At 34.4% G+C, this 18,776-nt stretch overlaps 1 protein-coding gene across 5 annotated transcripts in view; it reads left to right on the plus strand.

The window, feature by feature from the left end:
* The first annotated feature begins 2,186 nt into the window (after positions 1-2,186).
* LOC121322261 (potassium voltage-gated channel subfamily H member 7) overlaps positions 2,187-18,776 on the plus strand; it is a 41,137-nt gene continuing 24,547 nt past the window's right edge. For all 5 annotated transcript variants that reach the window (XM_041261958.1, XM_041261960.1, XM_041261959.1 and 2 more), the window contains exons 1-2: positions 2,187-2,563; positions 3,655-3,885. In XM_041261958.1, coding sequence (XP_041117892.1) covers positions 2,488-2,563; positions 3,655-3,885 — 307 coding nt within the window. In that variant the 5' untranslated portion in view covers positions 2,187-2,487. The remainder of the gene's footprint in view (positions 2,564-3,654; positions 3,886-18,776) is intronic.

Here is an 18,776-nt window from a genome sequence, read left to right on the forward strand (position 1 = left end):
CTCCAATGCAAATTGGGGGCGGGGTTCTAATGAGCCCAGTGAGGAATGAGGAAAAAAGAGGAATGAAAAAGAGGAATGAAAAAGAGCAATGAAAGTATAACGTAAACCACAGGAGCAGTGCTGATCTCATAGGTGCAAGCAGGTTTCAAGAAGGTGGACATTGTGTACATCACAGCAAATTAAACATAGCAGACTTTCACAGAAGTTTACTTTCTGATACCTTGCAAGGAACTATGAATAAATATGAACAAACACCAGAGAATGATTGCTTAGTATACAACTGATCATGATTGAGGGACAGTGCTGCTTTTAGTATTGTTTTGTATACTGTTTTTTTGTATTACACATAAGATGTCACTGTATGGTTTCCTACAGTATACAGCATATATAACCTAGTAATTACACTGAGTTTCCTAGGGCTTGTTTGTATATCTTTCGAGTATATGAATGCTCTTTAAAGCTAAACAAAATTAGGGTATTCAGCTGTGTCAGAAGACATACTGTTCCTAAAACGTGGAAGAGTAAAACATGGAAAACAACCACATGATACCCAGGAAGAAAACCCAACTGTACTAGAAATACATATGCTACCGTAACATTGTTTTTGGTATATATATAATATAATATATATAATATATATATATATATAATATGAAATATATACTATATACTATATATATATAATTATTATATATTATATATTTTTAGTTTTATAAAAAAAAAAACTGTCTACTTGATGTGAGGTTTTTAATAAATGATATTAAAAAAAAGTTCTGCTTTGACCAGCTGCCCTGGCCGCAGATGTTTATACAGTGGTTTCTGCCTTCATGAGCCTGTCATTATACGATTAATCATAACACACCTAACAGTAATAATAAATTAGATATTGAGTGGGGTTAATAAATATTTGTTTTCATTTTGAATTATTTTAAAACCACACAGAATGAAATAGCCTACACTGTATTTCTCCATTCACTGTTTGCACCAGCATGAATAACATTCATTTTTCAGAACCTAAATTGACTGAAAAAGCTCCCAGAACGGTATACATCTTGAAATCTTCTCAGAATTAGGTCACATTAATCATGATCTCCCTTAAACGACTGTCGAAACATTTTTAGAGCTACAACAACCATGCAACATAGTATAAATGTAGTAATCTAATACTCTGTAGTACGCTTCTATGTGTAGCCAAGTGTAGAAATACAGTTTTATGTGTGTTTGTTTTTTTAAGTATTTTGCCAAATAGCATTTTTCATATTTGCCCTTCTCGGCTTCTGCAACGATGCCCTGTTTGTTTCTGTCACATTTGTCGTTTGAAATGCGGTGTACTGTATCTGGAGAAAAGCATGTCTGCTTTGTTTTGTTCTGTGCTTTGTGTGTAGCAGACGGGTATCAGAAATCTTGTTTTCATGTGGTCAAAATGTCATCTGTCTATTCTGTGCATTCCTCTTTCAACTTTTGCGTAACTCTGGAAATTAACGATTTATTAGGTGTTTTTTTGTTTGTTTGTTTGTTTTTTTGTTGTTGTTGTTTTTCAAGTGGCTATGACGTGGGTTAAACATTATTAATAACAATGCCAATTTGTGCAAAAAGTCATTTAAGTTTTAGCCACTTGTTTTCAGTACCTTGGACAAGTCTCTAAGCAGCACCAATATGGAATCTCAGGACAATCATGTCAGTTTAAATATTGTACACCGTGTTAAATACCTAGAATATCCTGCACCAGTTTGCAAGAGTAACCTCCTTTTTTATTTTCCAGGCTGATTTAGACTTTGTATTGTTTTGTTTTGTTTTTTTCAAATAATAATAATAATAATAATAAATAATAATAATAATAGTTGAACACGCAGAAGAATTGATCCTATAACGGCATCTCCTCTCCTGTGGTAATGTTACGGAATTTTAGAAGTTCGTCCATACAAAGTGCTTGAAAACAATTAATATACCGTAGATAATTTAAATCCCTACTCAACACGGGGACACAGCACAGGGGCTATCCAAGTATATTGTACAGTATTACTTTTCTTGTTTTGATTTCACAAGGTCTAGCTGACACACGCCTGAGTACCCGGAGATGCGCGTTGTGCAGTAAACCCTGAGGTGTAACGTCACTCCCCCTTGCAGATCAGCTTCAGTCTTCCATTCCCAATCATCACACTGCTTTAGAGAACAGCAAGATCGCATCCATTTTCAGTTCAATTTGCAATGTTTCGCATAAGAAAGCCAGATTCTACCATTTTTTATTTCTTTACTCAGTGTCGACTCGGTGTTCCTGAAGGACGCGGATATGCACTCAGCAGAAAGGTTTTGTAAATAAAAAAGAAAAGGAAGGGTGCTGAAAAGTGAGAATATTTCTTTCACCCAAATGAGGATGGTTTGTGACAAAGTCAGACATCACCAAGCTACGACTGTAACTTAAGAACTGATATCTATCAAAGAGCTCGTTTGCACTAGAAGTTAAGCGATTTGAAGATCTGCTCAATCATGCCGGTTCGTAGAGGTCATGTTGCTCCACAAAACACATTTCTGGGCATTATAATACGAAAATTTGAAGGGCAAAGTAAGTCATTTGAATCAAATGTATTTAATAAATTTCAGTTTTATTACTGATCAGCTGTTCACTGTTTTTGATACCCCAAAGAAGACTCAACTAATAAGTATCAACGTTGGGAGTCTAATTTAAATAGTATAATGGACACATACATATATATATATATATATATATATATATATAATATATATATATATATATATATATATATATATATATATATAGAGAGAGTAATGATTTCAAAACATAAATATATTATACTTTTCCAAACAAAATGTTAATGACTACGAGTTTTTGAATACATTGTACATTGCTTTCAGTGTTTAGTTTTCTGCAACTTGACAGATGCAGCAACGCTTTTAAATAAGATATGTCATAAGTGTTATGCTGCATTGTTTATAATCGGTGGTCAGTTGAACTCAGTTTATAATGTGATGATTCTCAATGGAAATTGCGATTGCGATGTGTGTTACATACTATGAAGACAATGTGCAGTCTGCAAAAGCTGTAAAAAGGTTGAATCTTGTATCATTTGCATGTGAACTTTACGTTTTAGATCAAATTTAAAATAGATGGTGTCATATCCTTTCTATATTATGAAACAAACTCATTTCAATTCGCACATATGGCCACATCTTAGAATTGTAAACAACTATTTTTGCGAGGTTGAAATGAGTGGAAATGTAATACAATTATCATCTAAGTTCATGTACGTATCTCTATGTTTATTGACAATACAATAGTTCAATGTGAGTGTATTTGTTCAGTTAACGTTCATACAATGCCATCTTTTAAGCTGTGTTGGGATACTGTAATAATCTGCCTGTTATTTAATGTACACTGTATCAGCAGTGTCATTTCAAACAAATGTAACTCAATATAATACCAATTTAATGTGTCCATACTATATATATATAGTCCTTAATTAAATCAATAAACATTGAAGTGATATTAAACATGTATCTATTTAACCAATTGGAATTGTGCATTAAAATCCTTTTTTTTTTCTTTATGTGTGTTTACAGATGTAGTCTGCATTTATATCTTGTTTATATAAGATTAGAATTATGATATTTATAAAATGTCGGCTTTACTTGCAGATAAAAAATTCATAATTGCCAATGCCAGAGTGCAGAACTGTGCGATCATCTACTGCAATGATGGATTTTGTGAAATGACTGGCTTTTCAAGACCTGATGTCATGCAGAAGCCATGTACCTGTGACTTTCTTCATGGTCCACACACCAAAAGATATGACATTGCCCAAGTTGCCCAGGCACTGCTTGGCTCGGATGAAAGAAAAGTGGAAATAACATATCACCGCAAAGATGGTAAGAGTTTCTGTTAATATCTATACAGCCCTACTTTTGGTAGCACTTTAACATAATGGCTGCAAATTCATAATGAATTCCACAGGAATTACATGTGTTCATTCCATGTTTCTTTGTAACAAATGATGTTGATCATATATATAAGGCATGCATTCTGGGATTGTGAGAAATGTTATTCATGCATAATGCATGCCTTATACAGGTACATATGATCAATATACAGGTACATATGATCAAGAAATCTAGAATTAATACAGGTAATTAAATCCACATGATAATGGGGCTGAATTCAAAATGTATTACTTTAGGACGGGCATATGATATGCAGGTGTTATTCCTGTGTTATTCAGCTGGAATTCTGCATATCATATGCATGCATATGAATTTGCAATCATTATTTTAAAAAGTTACCAGGTCACTTAACCCATACCAGTTCAGATGCACACATACTCCACAGCTGTGAATACCTCTTAGAGCAGCAGCTGTGAATACATGCCTACTGCGGTTTTATTGACGTGGAAAGCCTTTCTGAAGAACCTCTCTAAGGATTCCAGTAAGCATTTTATTTATCACAATTGTCTTTGAAAAAATAAATCATCCTTCAAGGTAGACAAGTGAAAACAAAGGTCTTCTAGTAAGTTGAACCTCCCTCTAAGAATAAAAACTAAAATGCTTTACAGAGCTTAAGAGTGCAAGCTTATTTATGTTACAGAGTCTGGCATTTTGACTGGCTGAGAGGAAGATAATGATTTATAATGACTTGCATATATCAGACTGATTTAAACAGACTGAGAAAGAGGTTATAGGTATACTCACTTATACTGTAGAGCAGGTGCGACCCGCAGAGGGGAAAGGCCACAGTACTGAGGAAGTAAAGACAATGCACAAGCAACAATGAGTCTCCTAGGAAATACAATTCTAGGTAAAATAATTAAGTGCAGTACTGGAACATCAGAACTCCTGCATTATATAAACAGAAGAACAAATGCACATTGAATTAAATAGCAATGACGTAGTTCTCTGTATGTAAAGGCAAGGTGTTCCAACTGTCTAATTGACCTGGCAAACAAACAGATTGGAGCCAAAGCTATTCACCAATGGCCATTCAGAACTCACCAGCTGTGTGTTGAATCAAAGATGACTCATAGCAATCCCAGAATTGTTAAACAGTGTCTAAAATTTTGTGCCATAACAGCTATAACTAGCTTAAAGACGGCCATCTCCCTTGTTTGAATAAAAACCTGAAATACCTGAAATACAATAAAAACAGGACCAGTGATAGTGCTGCTAATACTAATAAGTTAGAAAATGGATTTAAGTTAATCTATACATAATATTTTGTTGTAGCAGCTGTAATGAATCTCTAGTGGCTGATCCGTTAATAATGCTGACATTAGCATGTGTACTGTATATAGACCCGTATATATCCCTCGACTACTGAGCGTGCGCTTTAGTTGAATGGAAAGTAACTTGTCTTTGAACTGTATGGTTTGTGGTTCATGTCCAACCCTTACCTTTCCATTCAATTCAATGGTCTGAGGTGCCAGCTCATGACACGGTTGTAGCGGTAGTTGTACAATGATGTTGGAGCACCCTGACGCGCTGGATTAGTTTTGTGTGTAATATCCTTGATTACCTTTTATGGCCACCAAATTCTGCACTTAGTGTTCGATGTGTGTCAACTCAGCACAAAGCACAAAGAGACAATAGTCATAATGTACATTAATTGGATTTCATTTTCAGATATTCAACAGGATAAGTGCAGTGCAGGGTACAGTCGGTGCTGTCTAATCGGGATACTGATAATCGGATTGCTGCTTAAATGGGATACAACTCTGGGAGACAGTTCTTCCCAATGCTGTTTTTGCCATCTACTTGGGACGTTACTTTGTTTAAGTGGGATACAGTATTTTGAAATTACGAACGGAGATCACTTTTCAGAGCAAGACAGTTTCACATCACTCTGTGCAGTGAGTGCAGTGAGTTCGTGATCACGCTGTGACGTGTGGAAATTGCATAAACGTTGATCTTGAAGAGGGAGGAGTCTCCTATGGTTTCTCAGACTGAGTTGCAAAGAAAGTTGATTTTGGTTAGGAATAAAAAAGCGTTGACTCATATTTTAAATTATGTTTATTTAACATTTAATCATAATGTGATGTGATTTCATTATTTTTATTTTCAATAATTTGTCTCAAATAGGTTGTCTCAACTTCCTCTCGTTTAATTGGGACAGCCGTTTATTCTAGATATTCTCCTGAGGCATCCCGATAAAGCAACGCTGACTGTATCTTATTAAATACATTTTGTGAATTGGAACTTTAAAAAAAAAAAAACCTGCAAGGTGCCAATCCTTATGAAGGATTGTATTATAACAACAATAGCAGGTTAATATGGTGCCTAGTTCTCCATTAGGCATCCAATTACAACGCCTTTGTAATAGAAAGACTATTTATTGGTACGGTTTAAATTAACATACACATAATAATGTGTTAATTTATGAGATTACAACATTGGCGTCTATTACATATCTGTTCATTGCTGATGTTATATGGGGAAAGTTTTCAACGGCAAGTATCAAATAACCAGCATGCCTGTAAAAAGAAGCCTCATCAAACAATGGCCTTCACTGACAGAACAATTAAATTAGGGTTGCATAACAGGAGGGGGGGGGGGGGGGGGGAGTGAGAGAGAGAGATCGCACAGCACAAACAATAATAAAAATGTAGGTAAATACTATCTTTAAAAAGTTACTGAACCTGTCAAATCTTGGTAGACGAGCCAAGGCCAATCAGATTCTAGTTCTTAGCACCCAGAAATGTTTTTGCTAAAAGAGTGTAAGTAAGTCATAATCCAAATATAACGGGTCTAAAAGGTTCATGCAGTTATTTATTTGTGAACTTAATTTAAACCTTTTAAATATTAGTATTTCCATTTCCCCTATCCAGTAAGTACTGAGTAGGATTGTTTCCAAGATTATTCTATTTTATTTTCAATTAAACATTAGATGTTATTCAACGAGAAAATGCCATTAAGCTTAATATGGATTAGTGCAAAGGGGTGAAAACAAGATGAATATAAATACAAGCCTCAAAGAAGTTACCAGTGGCAGCAGATAGCACTGAGTGTGTAAGCTAGAATGATGGTATTCATTTAATTGTTTTCAATGTTCATTAAGTTAAGCCCCATGACAGTCACTTCCGAAAAAATCCATTATTGTTTGCATCTTCTCACTTACTCGTGTGCATTTTTAAATCTCAGTTAATTCCATTTATTCTCCAAATTCAGTTACCTTTGATTTTACACATTTTAGTGTCAGTACAATAGTGTAAAATAATATTACAGCATTTGATACACTTAGTTTGATTTAAACAACAGCTCCTTTTTGACAGGTTAACCTCGTCTGGGTAACAAATGTGTTAGGCACTCTGAGTTTCACATGCATATTGCACATTACTAATGTGTTTGTCCAAAAATTTAAGGTATATATTTACTGTTGCGTCTAGGAGGGGTAATGAAGCAGCCTAATGTGTAGCTATGCAGGATTCATTTGAATTTACTTCAGACCTCTGCATTTGTATGATTGCATCATTTTATAAGTACTTTACATAACTTTACCATGTGTTTACATAGGCTACCATTCAACAGTGCTAGTGTCCTCAAATAAATGCATAAGCATGAGGATGATGTAAACGTAGCAGTAATCATGTGCCATGATTGAGTGAAACTCCTAAGAATTTGGTGTGTTTGTCCATGTTTATAGTATCATCTTCAATGCATTATTTATGAATCTATATACATTTCAAATAAGGAATGCACTTTTCATCCATGTGTATTATTGATTTGTTGTAAGTGAGCATCACTGTGACCTGTACCTGATTTCTTCAATCATAATAGTTAGCATTGTTATCATAGTGAGATCCATTGAAGTTGGAGAAAACAGTGTGCTTAATGGCGTTTTAACAATACATTTGTATAGAATATGTATGTATGTACAGTATGTGTATTTTTTTTTAAACACTAGGCTTTTTGTAAATCCTTAGGAATAAGAAAGATATTTGCTGCATCTTTCTTTATTAGTTTTTAAGCTGCTCTTTATGGTGTAGTGTAGAAGAATGAAGTGCTTCCCACATATAGTAGTCGTCGAAACGCAGAATTCTTCTTTAATGCTATATTGGTATAGCTCATTTCACACTGCCTTAGAACACCCTGTTCTGTGTTAGATTGATATTATCCTATCTGCAGCTCCACTGGCTATCACAGTCTCGCTTAACTGAATTTAGGTTAGCTGGCGGTATTGGCTTTGTGAGAACTCAAAGCTTTTCGCAGCTTATTGTAGAGTGAGTTGACATTTGATTCATGGAAGTTTCCCAGTCAAATACCTTATGATGTTTTGTGTCCTTGGCTAGAAATGTAATTTATAGATTAATCACAACCAGTTAGGATTTGAATGTGTAATGTAATCTGTGGTTTGTAAAGACAGAATACTTAAACCACTGGAGGATAGGTTGCAATGTGGATGAAAAAATGCAATTCCTGATAGTTGCAATACTCATTAATCACCCCCTCCCCCTCACCAGCTCCACCACCATCTTTATTCATAGAAAGCTGATACCATGTTTGTAACTTATACATGATTCAGTATAATTTAGAATAATGAGTTAATGAAAGACTGCAATGAAGTTAAAGCAGCAGGATAAAAGGGCAGAAATATGGTGTTTCTCATAAGTTTCAAACACCAGTTCCTTCTATTGATGTGAAAGACAGCTAGCTTCCCAACTGTGCATGGAGTGTTTGTAGGTAGGTGTTTCCTATGAGGGCTGGATGATTGATCTTAAAAGGAATGTATGCATTTTTTATGATTCCTTCCCTATTTTCTTTTTATTTTAGAGTTTAAATCTTTAAAGATTACATTGTTTTCAATTCTATTTTATTTTAAAGCAATCTCAGGCATTGTACTACATGAAAAGCAATATAGTTTGTGTTTGGGGTATTTTGATGGCATGTCCAGTAACGTAATAGCTGTTAATAGCATGCTTGCAGTACCTTCACATTGTCAGACCTGATTTATTAACACTTAACTTATCATTTAGTAAAATGATACCCTCCTGAAACTAAAATACATGCAATAAGAGAATGCATATTGAAAATGATATACAAACAAGGTCTGACGCACATCTAATCACTTTACATTTTTTAAATAAGTCTTTTTAATCACCCTGAACAGCAGTGGACCTAAATATTCTAAATACCATCACTGATAATCATTAAAATAGGGCCCTTTATGTACCCATCATCAATCGATTTGTTGAGTTTACATAATGTCTGTAGTATTAGATTAGAATAGACCCCACATGACTTGAATAATTATTTTAAGTACTGTAGTATCAGAAGTGTTAACAGAAAACAACAGACAAAATGTCAGACTCCAGTTATAGATTACTGTTAAAATGGTTTGCTATAATGTGTAGCCTTAACATTTTCCTTGTAATTGCCTGTTATCTAACATAATCAATCAGTTAGAAGTGGCTGCATTTCTTCTAAATAGCCATATTGATTTTGGTCATGTGACGTTCATCGTTACTGTGCTTGCTAAATATAGAACATAACCATTAGCCACTCAACTGCACTGTAGACGTACAAGGATGTATCACAAGACAATGAAAACCCCATTAGTTCTCCAGAAAAAAACACAACCTCCAATACAGTGTCTTTTGCAGGCATATTTATTTTGATATTGTTCTTGACCTATGTAACCTAATAATTGATATGTGTAACAGTGGTAAAACTCAATAGTACAATAATGCAAAGTATATGAACTCTTTTGAATTGTGCACTTGCAGTTGTTTCTTTTAACATAGATAATCTTACCAGTAGGACTGTATAATACATAAATGCCAGTGCTGTTTTTACATTTCTCTTGAAATAAATCTGGTATTTTCCTATTTTAAAATAAAGGAATACATGGATCAATGACATACAGTACATAGAATGACTATTATTAAATGTAAATGACCTACAGGAGAAGTGTTCAGGGACCACATTTCATTTATTTATTTTTTTAAATAAAAATTAAGCACACACGGTTTACCCATATTACAATGCTTTACAGTGATTATTGACCAAACTTGTATTTGTTTTATAGATAATGTTATTTCACGCATCTTGCAGGCATAAACAAGTGCAAATTAGCATATTTTAGCAGATTTTTCCATGGAAAAAAAAAACCCTGCTCTAGTAAATCTTTCCCTTATTGTCACAAAACAACATCGATGTACTGAGATTATTAACAAGCTCTTCAGAGCAGTATGTTCCTTGCAGTGAGCTTTCCTTGTCCACAACTCGTACTGTCTTGTGGTGTGCAGATTTCTACAGTATAGCATAACATCGCTATAGCAACAGAACCCCAGCAGCAAATATAGAATCACATTCTACTGTGGTCTAACACATTGGCACACAGCATGCTTTCAGGGCCTGCAGGAATGAGACATTATTTGTTTTTCTTCTCCAAATAAAAGGGGAATTTAACCTACACAAATTGCTCCAAGCAAAATCTTTCTTTTACATTAAACATTATATACCCTATATTCAGTTTTAAATCCCAAAAGGATCAAACATTTGATGCAACATTTTGACTCAAGAAATTGTAATAGCGTACTGTAATATTTTAATGACATTGAGGGATAATGCGCAGCCTACACAAGTTAAACCAAGAAAGCATAAATAAATGTAATATTGTAAATGTGTACTTGAGAAAATGGAAGCTTGCTGTGCAGGATTTATCAAATGACCCTCTGTAATAGCCTGCCATTGTGTATAACAGCAGTCTACTCGGCAGCTAAAAGTGGTTTCATTCAATTTGTCATTCAGCAGAGGAGAGAAGAAATTAAAGGTGATATTAAGTTGTGAGACTGGTGCAGCTTTCAGTTCTAATTTTACCCTGCTGTTTGATACATCCTACTACACAGCAGAATGTATTTCTGTTGGGTAGAATCTGTACTCAAATGCATTCTAGGTCCCCTCACCTAAAAATAAATAAATAAATACAAATATTGTATATGATTTATAATAGCAATCCCAATATTCTTATAAACATATTGAGACTGAGCATTTAGACTAGATTTACAGCAGTTTAGTTATATACCAGCACAATGCAAGTCAATTTCAGGTCAGATGTAAATGCAGAGTGGACCCAATAATGATTAGAAATGAAAGCTGCATTAGAGAGGAGAAAGCAGCACAGCCTAGAGAGGATAAAGAAAGAGTGAGAGAGACCTCATTATCTCCCTCAAAGGCGACTGTGGGTGTTACATTCACTGGTTTGTGACCTTGTCAGTGCTGTCAGTACCCCTCAGTGTGACATATCTGATTGTCTTGAAAGATGGGACAACAGTCCTATAAACAAGATGGTCAGGCTTTATATTAACCAGGCATCTGTTACAAGTAATTAAAGATGTAATCCACAAGGTAATGCTCTGTTACACAATAATAATTGTCTTAGGTTAGAATTAAGGCTTAAATTTTGGGCAATACAGTGAAATAGAATGGAACATGGCTGGATCAAAGATCTGTGGCCGGTTGCATAAAGGCTATGTTTGAAGTCTGCATGGGTACTTATTTTTCTGTCATTTCTCCTGATTTTAACCAGTGCTTTGCCGCAGCTCAACACAAAAGCCATTCGTGCAAGAACTACACCCACACCCACACAAGTGTCCAGAGCATGTAATTGCCCTGTCCTTTAGTAAGAAAACCCTGGGAGAATATATGAACATGCCACGCCCTTTACTGCTGGCTTTCACTCCCTTTACATCATCTTGTTCCCCCAGTCTATTTCCAAGTCTTGAATTGCATGACAAATGTCGATGTTTAAAAACATGATTCCTTTGGTCATAATTATCTTAACATATTTTCTTCAGTTTTTATATACAGTTTGTATTTTTAGATTTAAAGATGATGTTTTGGAGGAAGGCATGTGATTTTTTATTTTTTTTGTACTGTAACTGAATGTTTGTTTTATTACATTGCACCAGAAATTAATGTTTATGTTAATTATTATTTATCGACAAGAGGATAATGTTAGCATTGTTTTGTTTGGTTGTTTTTTTTTTTTCAGTTGAATATATGTAATCTAAAAAGTCTTACTGATCCAAAGTCATGTTGTGATGTTGGTTGGCTGATTATGAGCACTCCAAATCAATGTAAATCCAAAGAATTCGATACAGCTGTGGGGTATTAAAAAGAAAGCTGTATTTCCTTGGTCACGTACAGCATTTTTGCCCATTAATTACTGTGTGACCATTTGTGCATCTGTCAAGACGATCTCCAGGGTGTTACTAGTGGCATCACCTGGGCTAAGAAGAGCAATTAAGCTTCTACAGTTTAGGAAATATCCTTTGGAAATCTTAAATTAATTCCACATGGGCTTTAGCAGTCAACTTGTGCAGTTTTAGAAAACACTTTTGATACTGAAACACAATCCATCTGAAACAGCTTGTAGATAAAACTAAATCTATGTTGCTTTCTTCCGATACACAGATTAATCAATGATAAAGAACCACTGCACAAAATGACTGCTTCAACCTCTCTCTGTGTGCATTGTGCCCTTTCTGTGATCCTCTCTTATATTTAGCTCTCCTTAAATATTCGACTGTAGGCTTATCATAGAAAAGGACTTAAATGCTGACCTTGAATACCTACTGTAAGTATTCTTGTTATTCTTGTCTGTTTCACAGACTTAGATTAGCACCTCCTTACCTAAATTAACATTGGGTAGTCCAGGACTAGTATGAATCAGGATCTGTGAAACCAGCAAAAAGTGTCCCAGAGGTATTATACAGGAGCTGCATTATATAAACAAGCATTTTCACATCATTCATGGTATTACATTGTATTGAAAATGCTCTCATCGTACCCTGTGGAAAACTAAATTTGCAGATGTATCATGTTGAAAAATTAACAATATAAAATTAAATACACTTAATACATTTCTTTATCATTGGTGTGTATAGAGATATTAAAAAGCACATGTTACAGATTTGATAAAGTTACACTTTTTTGTGTTTAAATAGCAGTTCTCAAAGTTTGAACTTCACAGTTTTACCTTGCAACTGCCTGTCATATACAATGAGACACCCTACACACATCAGCTAAGTTATAATATAAGACATTCAAAAATGTGAGCGCATGACCTTAAAACACCTTTGCAATAATTGTTTAACATTTGCATTACAGGGATCTGTGGATGACTTGCTTAGTTACATTGTTTTAATTATTAATAGTGGAAATAGAATCTAATGAAATTTACATCACCTTGAAACATGAACTGATCTCTATGGAGATATGTACAGCTAATTTTATGTACGGCTATGGCCAAAAGTTTTGCATCACCTAGAATTCTAGGATTGAGACAGAATTTAGAAAAAAACCTATATAAAGATAATTTAGATCCTTCACTTAACATCATGTAATCAATGAAACTACAAAATAATATCGCCAGAGTCTACCGAAAGCCATAAATGTAGTACAGCATTTCATGTTAGATTTTGAAATGTCACATTTTTACAGTTTTTGTCAGTTTTTTGTTAAGTATATGGAAAACTGCAAAGCGGTATATAATTCAATATGTCAATGAAACATTCAGCAGGTTTCATTCGACTTCATGAACCTTTTTTATTATTATTATTGTATAGGGTGATGCAAAACTTTTGGCCATAGCTGTATACAAGGCCAACTGTTTTACTTTGTTATCAGGATTACTACTGAAACCAACTGTTACTTGTATTATATAAGAATCTTCCCTTTCTTTTACTACAATGCTTGTACCCGTACCAAAGGGAAAGAAAGCAAAGTCCTCACGTTGAGTTAAAAATGTATGAGTACTATTAGAAAACTAGAACCAAACAAACATAAATTGCCATTTTAAACAAACTCTAGTTATTTGCTTCTCATTTTATTACACTAACATGGAATTGTCACCTTCAGGGACAGCTGGAGTAGACAAAATGTTGACGGATTAAACAATTCAGAGCTTGACAAAGTTGTTTTGTGACATCACTACAAGCCTGCTTTTTATACTGTACAAAAAACATTAAATAGCTTTGGAACACCCACACTCACTCATAAAGTCAGACTAAAAATGTAGTAATACAAATAAACAGATTAATTTGTGATGTCACAAGAACATTTTATTTCTGGGTTATGTGACACCAAGCCCCGTCTCATTTTCAGGAAATGTCAATTTGGACCAAGGTAATCTCAGCCCAGGCTGTAATGTGTGTAGAGAAATTTGCAAACATGTACACACAATTAAATCACAGTGGTCATCAGTGGACTGATGCCTATAAAAAAAAAGCATGTGAATGTTAGCACTTATGACACTAATTCTCCAAAGGATAATTTGACATACACGAAAGACCAAGGTAAAGCTGCGTGATTGCTTCTTCTAGTTTAAACGATCAAGTCTGATGCTGTTAACTGGAGATATTTTATCACTACAGCTTACAGACTAAAGTGGTGCATAATTTGCTGAAAGTGAGATAAAGCTGATGTGTGAATCTCAATTGACATTCTAATTATACAATACAAGAAGGGAGCCAATATAACAAACTTCTCACTGCTGTATTTATACTTTTTAGATGACACCGAGGAGAAGGATGTTTAATTATTAATGAAACTGTGATTAAGAACAAAGCAAATCAACAACAATTCCAGTCAGTATTTAAAAGATGCAAAATCACCATGCCTCCTTGCAGCCTTGCATTGTTCACAGTGAAGTCACCATTTTGCTCTTTTAACTTCTCAACATTTTTTTCACTGAACAAGTTGCGGTTTAAGAAGAAAAACAAAAATGCTTTTTTTTCCTTTTTTGGTTTGTGCTGCTGGCTTTAATAAGCCTTTCTGCGATAAGCCTTCTCATTGGCACTGGCATATTTGATTATTTTTTTTCATGTCCTTAATGAGCAACTGTACTTAAAATCATGGATGAATCACAAATCCCTTGACACTACACAAGTTGACACTAGAGGCCACAAAGACGTAGACTTCCTGCTAGCCCTTGGAACTTCAATCACAAGCTTGTTAAATAAATTGGATATTTAATTACAACATCTGCACAATACTGCCACTGTGAACAAAACATTCAGTAATTCAAGTCAGACACTTTGTGTACCAAGGTTTGAAACAAACACCTAAGAGTACGAGTCTTTTTCTGTTTATTTGATGTATTTATGTCTATAAGTTTATTGTAAGGATTTTAACAATAGCTTTACAATCATCAGCATTTAGCCAAACCAAACCAATCAGACCTCATGCAAAAACAGGTCAGCATATGAGCTAAATGCAGATACTGTCAGTTTAGGGTGGGTGTCCTTCCACATTTCGTTATAGTTACATAAGCAGCTAAATATATTGTGGTGGATTGTGTACAAACATTGTGTGACATATGTAAGACATCCTCCACTACACCTCACTGCAGGAGATTTTCATCTCCCACTGGGAATAACACATGATCTGTGGTGAAATCCGAAACCAATCTTGAAAACACTGCAAGTATTATTGATTAATTCCTATCAGACAGACTAGAAATGTTATTTTGAGGGGGACCTCAGGGATTTTACTATGGCTGATTTATTAAATGTGGATTAACAACAACAACAAAAACAAATCTTTTATCTGCTAAAATTGCTTTTTCTTGACTTGAAGCTGCTTCCTTCAGTGGACTTTAATAAGAGTTTACTTATTAAGGCTTCACCTATTCCCAGGCTTATTCCTAAAACTTTAGATGGAACACAGAACCGAATGAGTGTAGATGACAGAAGATCTAAATGAAAGACAAAAAATGTAATTTGATTGAATGCTTCATTAATAATACATTTGGCAAGATAAAGGCAAGGCCATAGTTCCTCTTTTTTCTAAAGATTTATATCATGTGGAAAATACAATTAAGGGTTAGCTTTTTGAGTTTTTTTATTGAAGAAGAAGAAGAAGAAGAAGAAGAAGAAGAAGAAGAAGAAGAAGAAGAAGAAGAAGAAGAAGAAGAAGAAGAATGTAATTTTCAGGGTTCCGTAGATGTCTTTTGTAAAATGAATTTTTTATTTTTTATTTTTTTTGAGGGGGGGGGGGGTGTTATGAATTGAAATTTTGCAGTTAATTTGCATTATAAATCCTACACATTTTTATTGACTTGTTTTTCTTGTAAATGTTATTACTGCATGTTAATTGGAATCCAAAGTGACTCCAGTGAGTTGTAAACAGTTGTTTTACTCAAGTACATGTATTCAGACAACAAACAGTGAAGAAGTGCAGCAATGACCCTTGTTACGAACAGAATCATTTAAAATCTACCTTTTTCTTGCATTTTCCTGGAACATGATGTCAACAGATTTTCAATAGAATCATGGGATAAGAAGAAACAGAGAAACTAAAAATGAGATCAAACTGTTGACTAAAGCATCATACAGAAACACCTAAAACCCTGTTAGTCATAACAATGATAAAGCCGTGAACTTAATGTACCATTTTTTTACAACATACCGAAAACGAGATATTTAAAGCGTTTGGTAACAAATCATATAGACTTGAGACACAGCCAGGGTGGAGGACCACTATCTGCTGTCACTGGATTCCTTAGTTTTGTTCAGGGAGTACCTAAGGAGCAATCATGTCACCTACATGGAAATGTGCAACAGCTATTCAGCAATAAAAACCTGGTGCTTAAAATGTAATATTGCATAATTTAACTAAAGCCAAAGAAAACTATGACTGATGAGACCTGGTTAAATTTGAGAAGCTTCTTTAATTATTGATTGCAGAAAGGCATGCCGTTGGAAACATAACTCTCTTCATGAGTGTAATTCCTCTAAAACTAATGGTGCTGATGGCCATTTATTTGTAATGAATAGGTGTAACACACAAGGAGTCTTGTGTGAATTTAACTGAGGTCACTGTAATGCAATCACCTAGATGCATTGAATAAGTAGGCTTGAATTCCTTAGAAAAAGGAATCCCCCTCAGTTTGAGAATGAGTCATTGTAGATGAAGAGCTGTCACACTGAAAGAGTACTAATCAAGGTTTTGTTGGTAAAATCTATTTTACAGCTTACTGAATAAGCGCAAGTAATAGTATCCCTCATTCCCTTTGTTGGAGAAATCGCGGCTCTTTGCTTGTATTGCTTTCATCAGTTTAGAATATGCAGATAATTCAAAGACAATGATATAGAGGGGAATGCTACTGCTGCTTGCTGGTAAAAAAAAACAAAACAAAACAAAGAAAAAAAAACACTGTGTGCTGTACCTCAGTTTGAATCTAATGATCTACAGTTCTTCAAATCCACCTGCCCTGACAATCCACATGCTTTCTCTATTGTATCTACACCTTTATCTACCATCTTTTCATGAACTTTGAACATGAAGGGATTAATTAATGAGCTTAAACAATAGCAATATTTTGATTGTTTGATTAGAATGTCATATTTACTTTATTTAAGGAAATTTAAATGAAAATAATCAGTGAAGCATCACGCAGTGTGTATCATCATGCATGATTAAATTTAATTAGAACAGTTGGAAGGCTTTGGTAAACCTCGACCAGCCTTTTAAAACCATGCCTTTTAGGAATGTTGTAACTTAACATTCATCTCTTGCATTTTACCATATGTAAGGAAATGAAGTAATTATCCTGATGAAATCTGACTGCTGCCGTCATGCTCCTGCAGTTTTGCTACTCATTCCTAGATGCCTGAGAATACACATTCAAAGATGCATTGCAATGTTCATTATTTTTATGAAACTAATTAAGGTAATACATGGCTGTGTTTATCCCCAGTACCGTGTTTGTGTCAAATATGTCCAGTAGAGAACTCAGTGTTGATGTGTTTTAATAAAAAGGCCTAGGTAAGACTCTTTGACAGATGTTCATTGAGAGGAAATCCAATATTGTATCTAACAGTTGTTGGATTGTGTTGGAGGAAATGCAATGCGTAGAACAATAAAATATATATTAATAGAAAAAAACAGACGAAACAACAAATCCTTATTTAATTTTAGAAGTGGCTAAACACATTAACAAGTGAAGCAGCCTTGAAATTCACAGTACCTGGCAAATGATAATAAGGTGCAGGGTAAGGCATATTTGAATGCCATTATCTACAAAAAGAAGACCTTACTTCATAACATTTTTAAAGTGTACCACCCACATTGTTCTTTCCCAAATGCATTGATTTGCAGGTACTTGATATCCTCACGTACTTGCCATATGTTTCCCATATTAAGGGGCCTAGCTCTTTTGGAAACACTTTATTTATATTGCTTGTTACTGTACATTAATGGCACATCATGACAAACATAACCCTTTCATGCATTGAAAATAGCTGAAAAAATAGCTACATTTTTTTAAACATTGATAAATCCAGCAGTAATGTATTTTAGAGAGGCAGGGAGCCTTGTTGCCCTTTGGGGATTGTGTCAATCCGTGTTCTATAAATAGCTCTGCTGTCACACAAGACTTCTAAACATATCTAGTGAGGATAGTCATGCAATCTTTCTTTTTTTTTTTTTTTTTTGGTTTCTACTATAACTTAGCTTGCAGTCAATTGATAGTTATCGGTTCTTGCACATTTTTTTAAATTGGTAACCCATGTTAAATGTGTTTTTCTAGTATTCGATTTCATTGATGAACACCCTGTGATGTATTGTCAATCTTTAGAGCATTTATTTTGCTTTGTTGGCTTGCTCTACTGACTTGCAGAGGCTTCAGCTACCACACTGACTTTAACTGAAAATTGATTGTAGCGAATATCAGGTTCACAATTTGTTTCTTGAAAAGAAAATCTATTTTCAGTGCTATAGGTTTTCAGAATTATAATAAATGTTTTGGGTTAAGATCATTTCACTTTGTG

Source organism: Polyodon spathula, chromosome 10 (genome assembly GCF_017654505.1).
Source record: "Polyodon spathula isolate WHYD16114869_AA chromosome 10, ASM1765450v1, whole genome shotgun sequence".
Taxonomy (NCBI): domain Eukaryota; kingdom Metazoa; phylum Chordata; class Actinopteri; order Acipenseriformes; family Polyodontidae; genus Polyodon; species Polyodon spathula.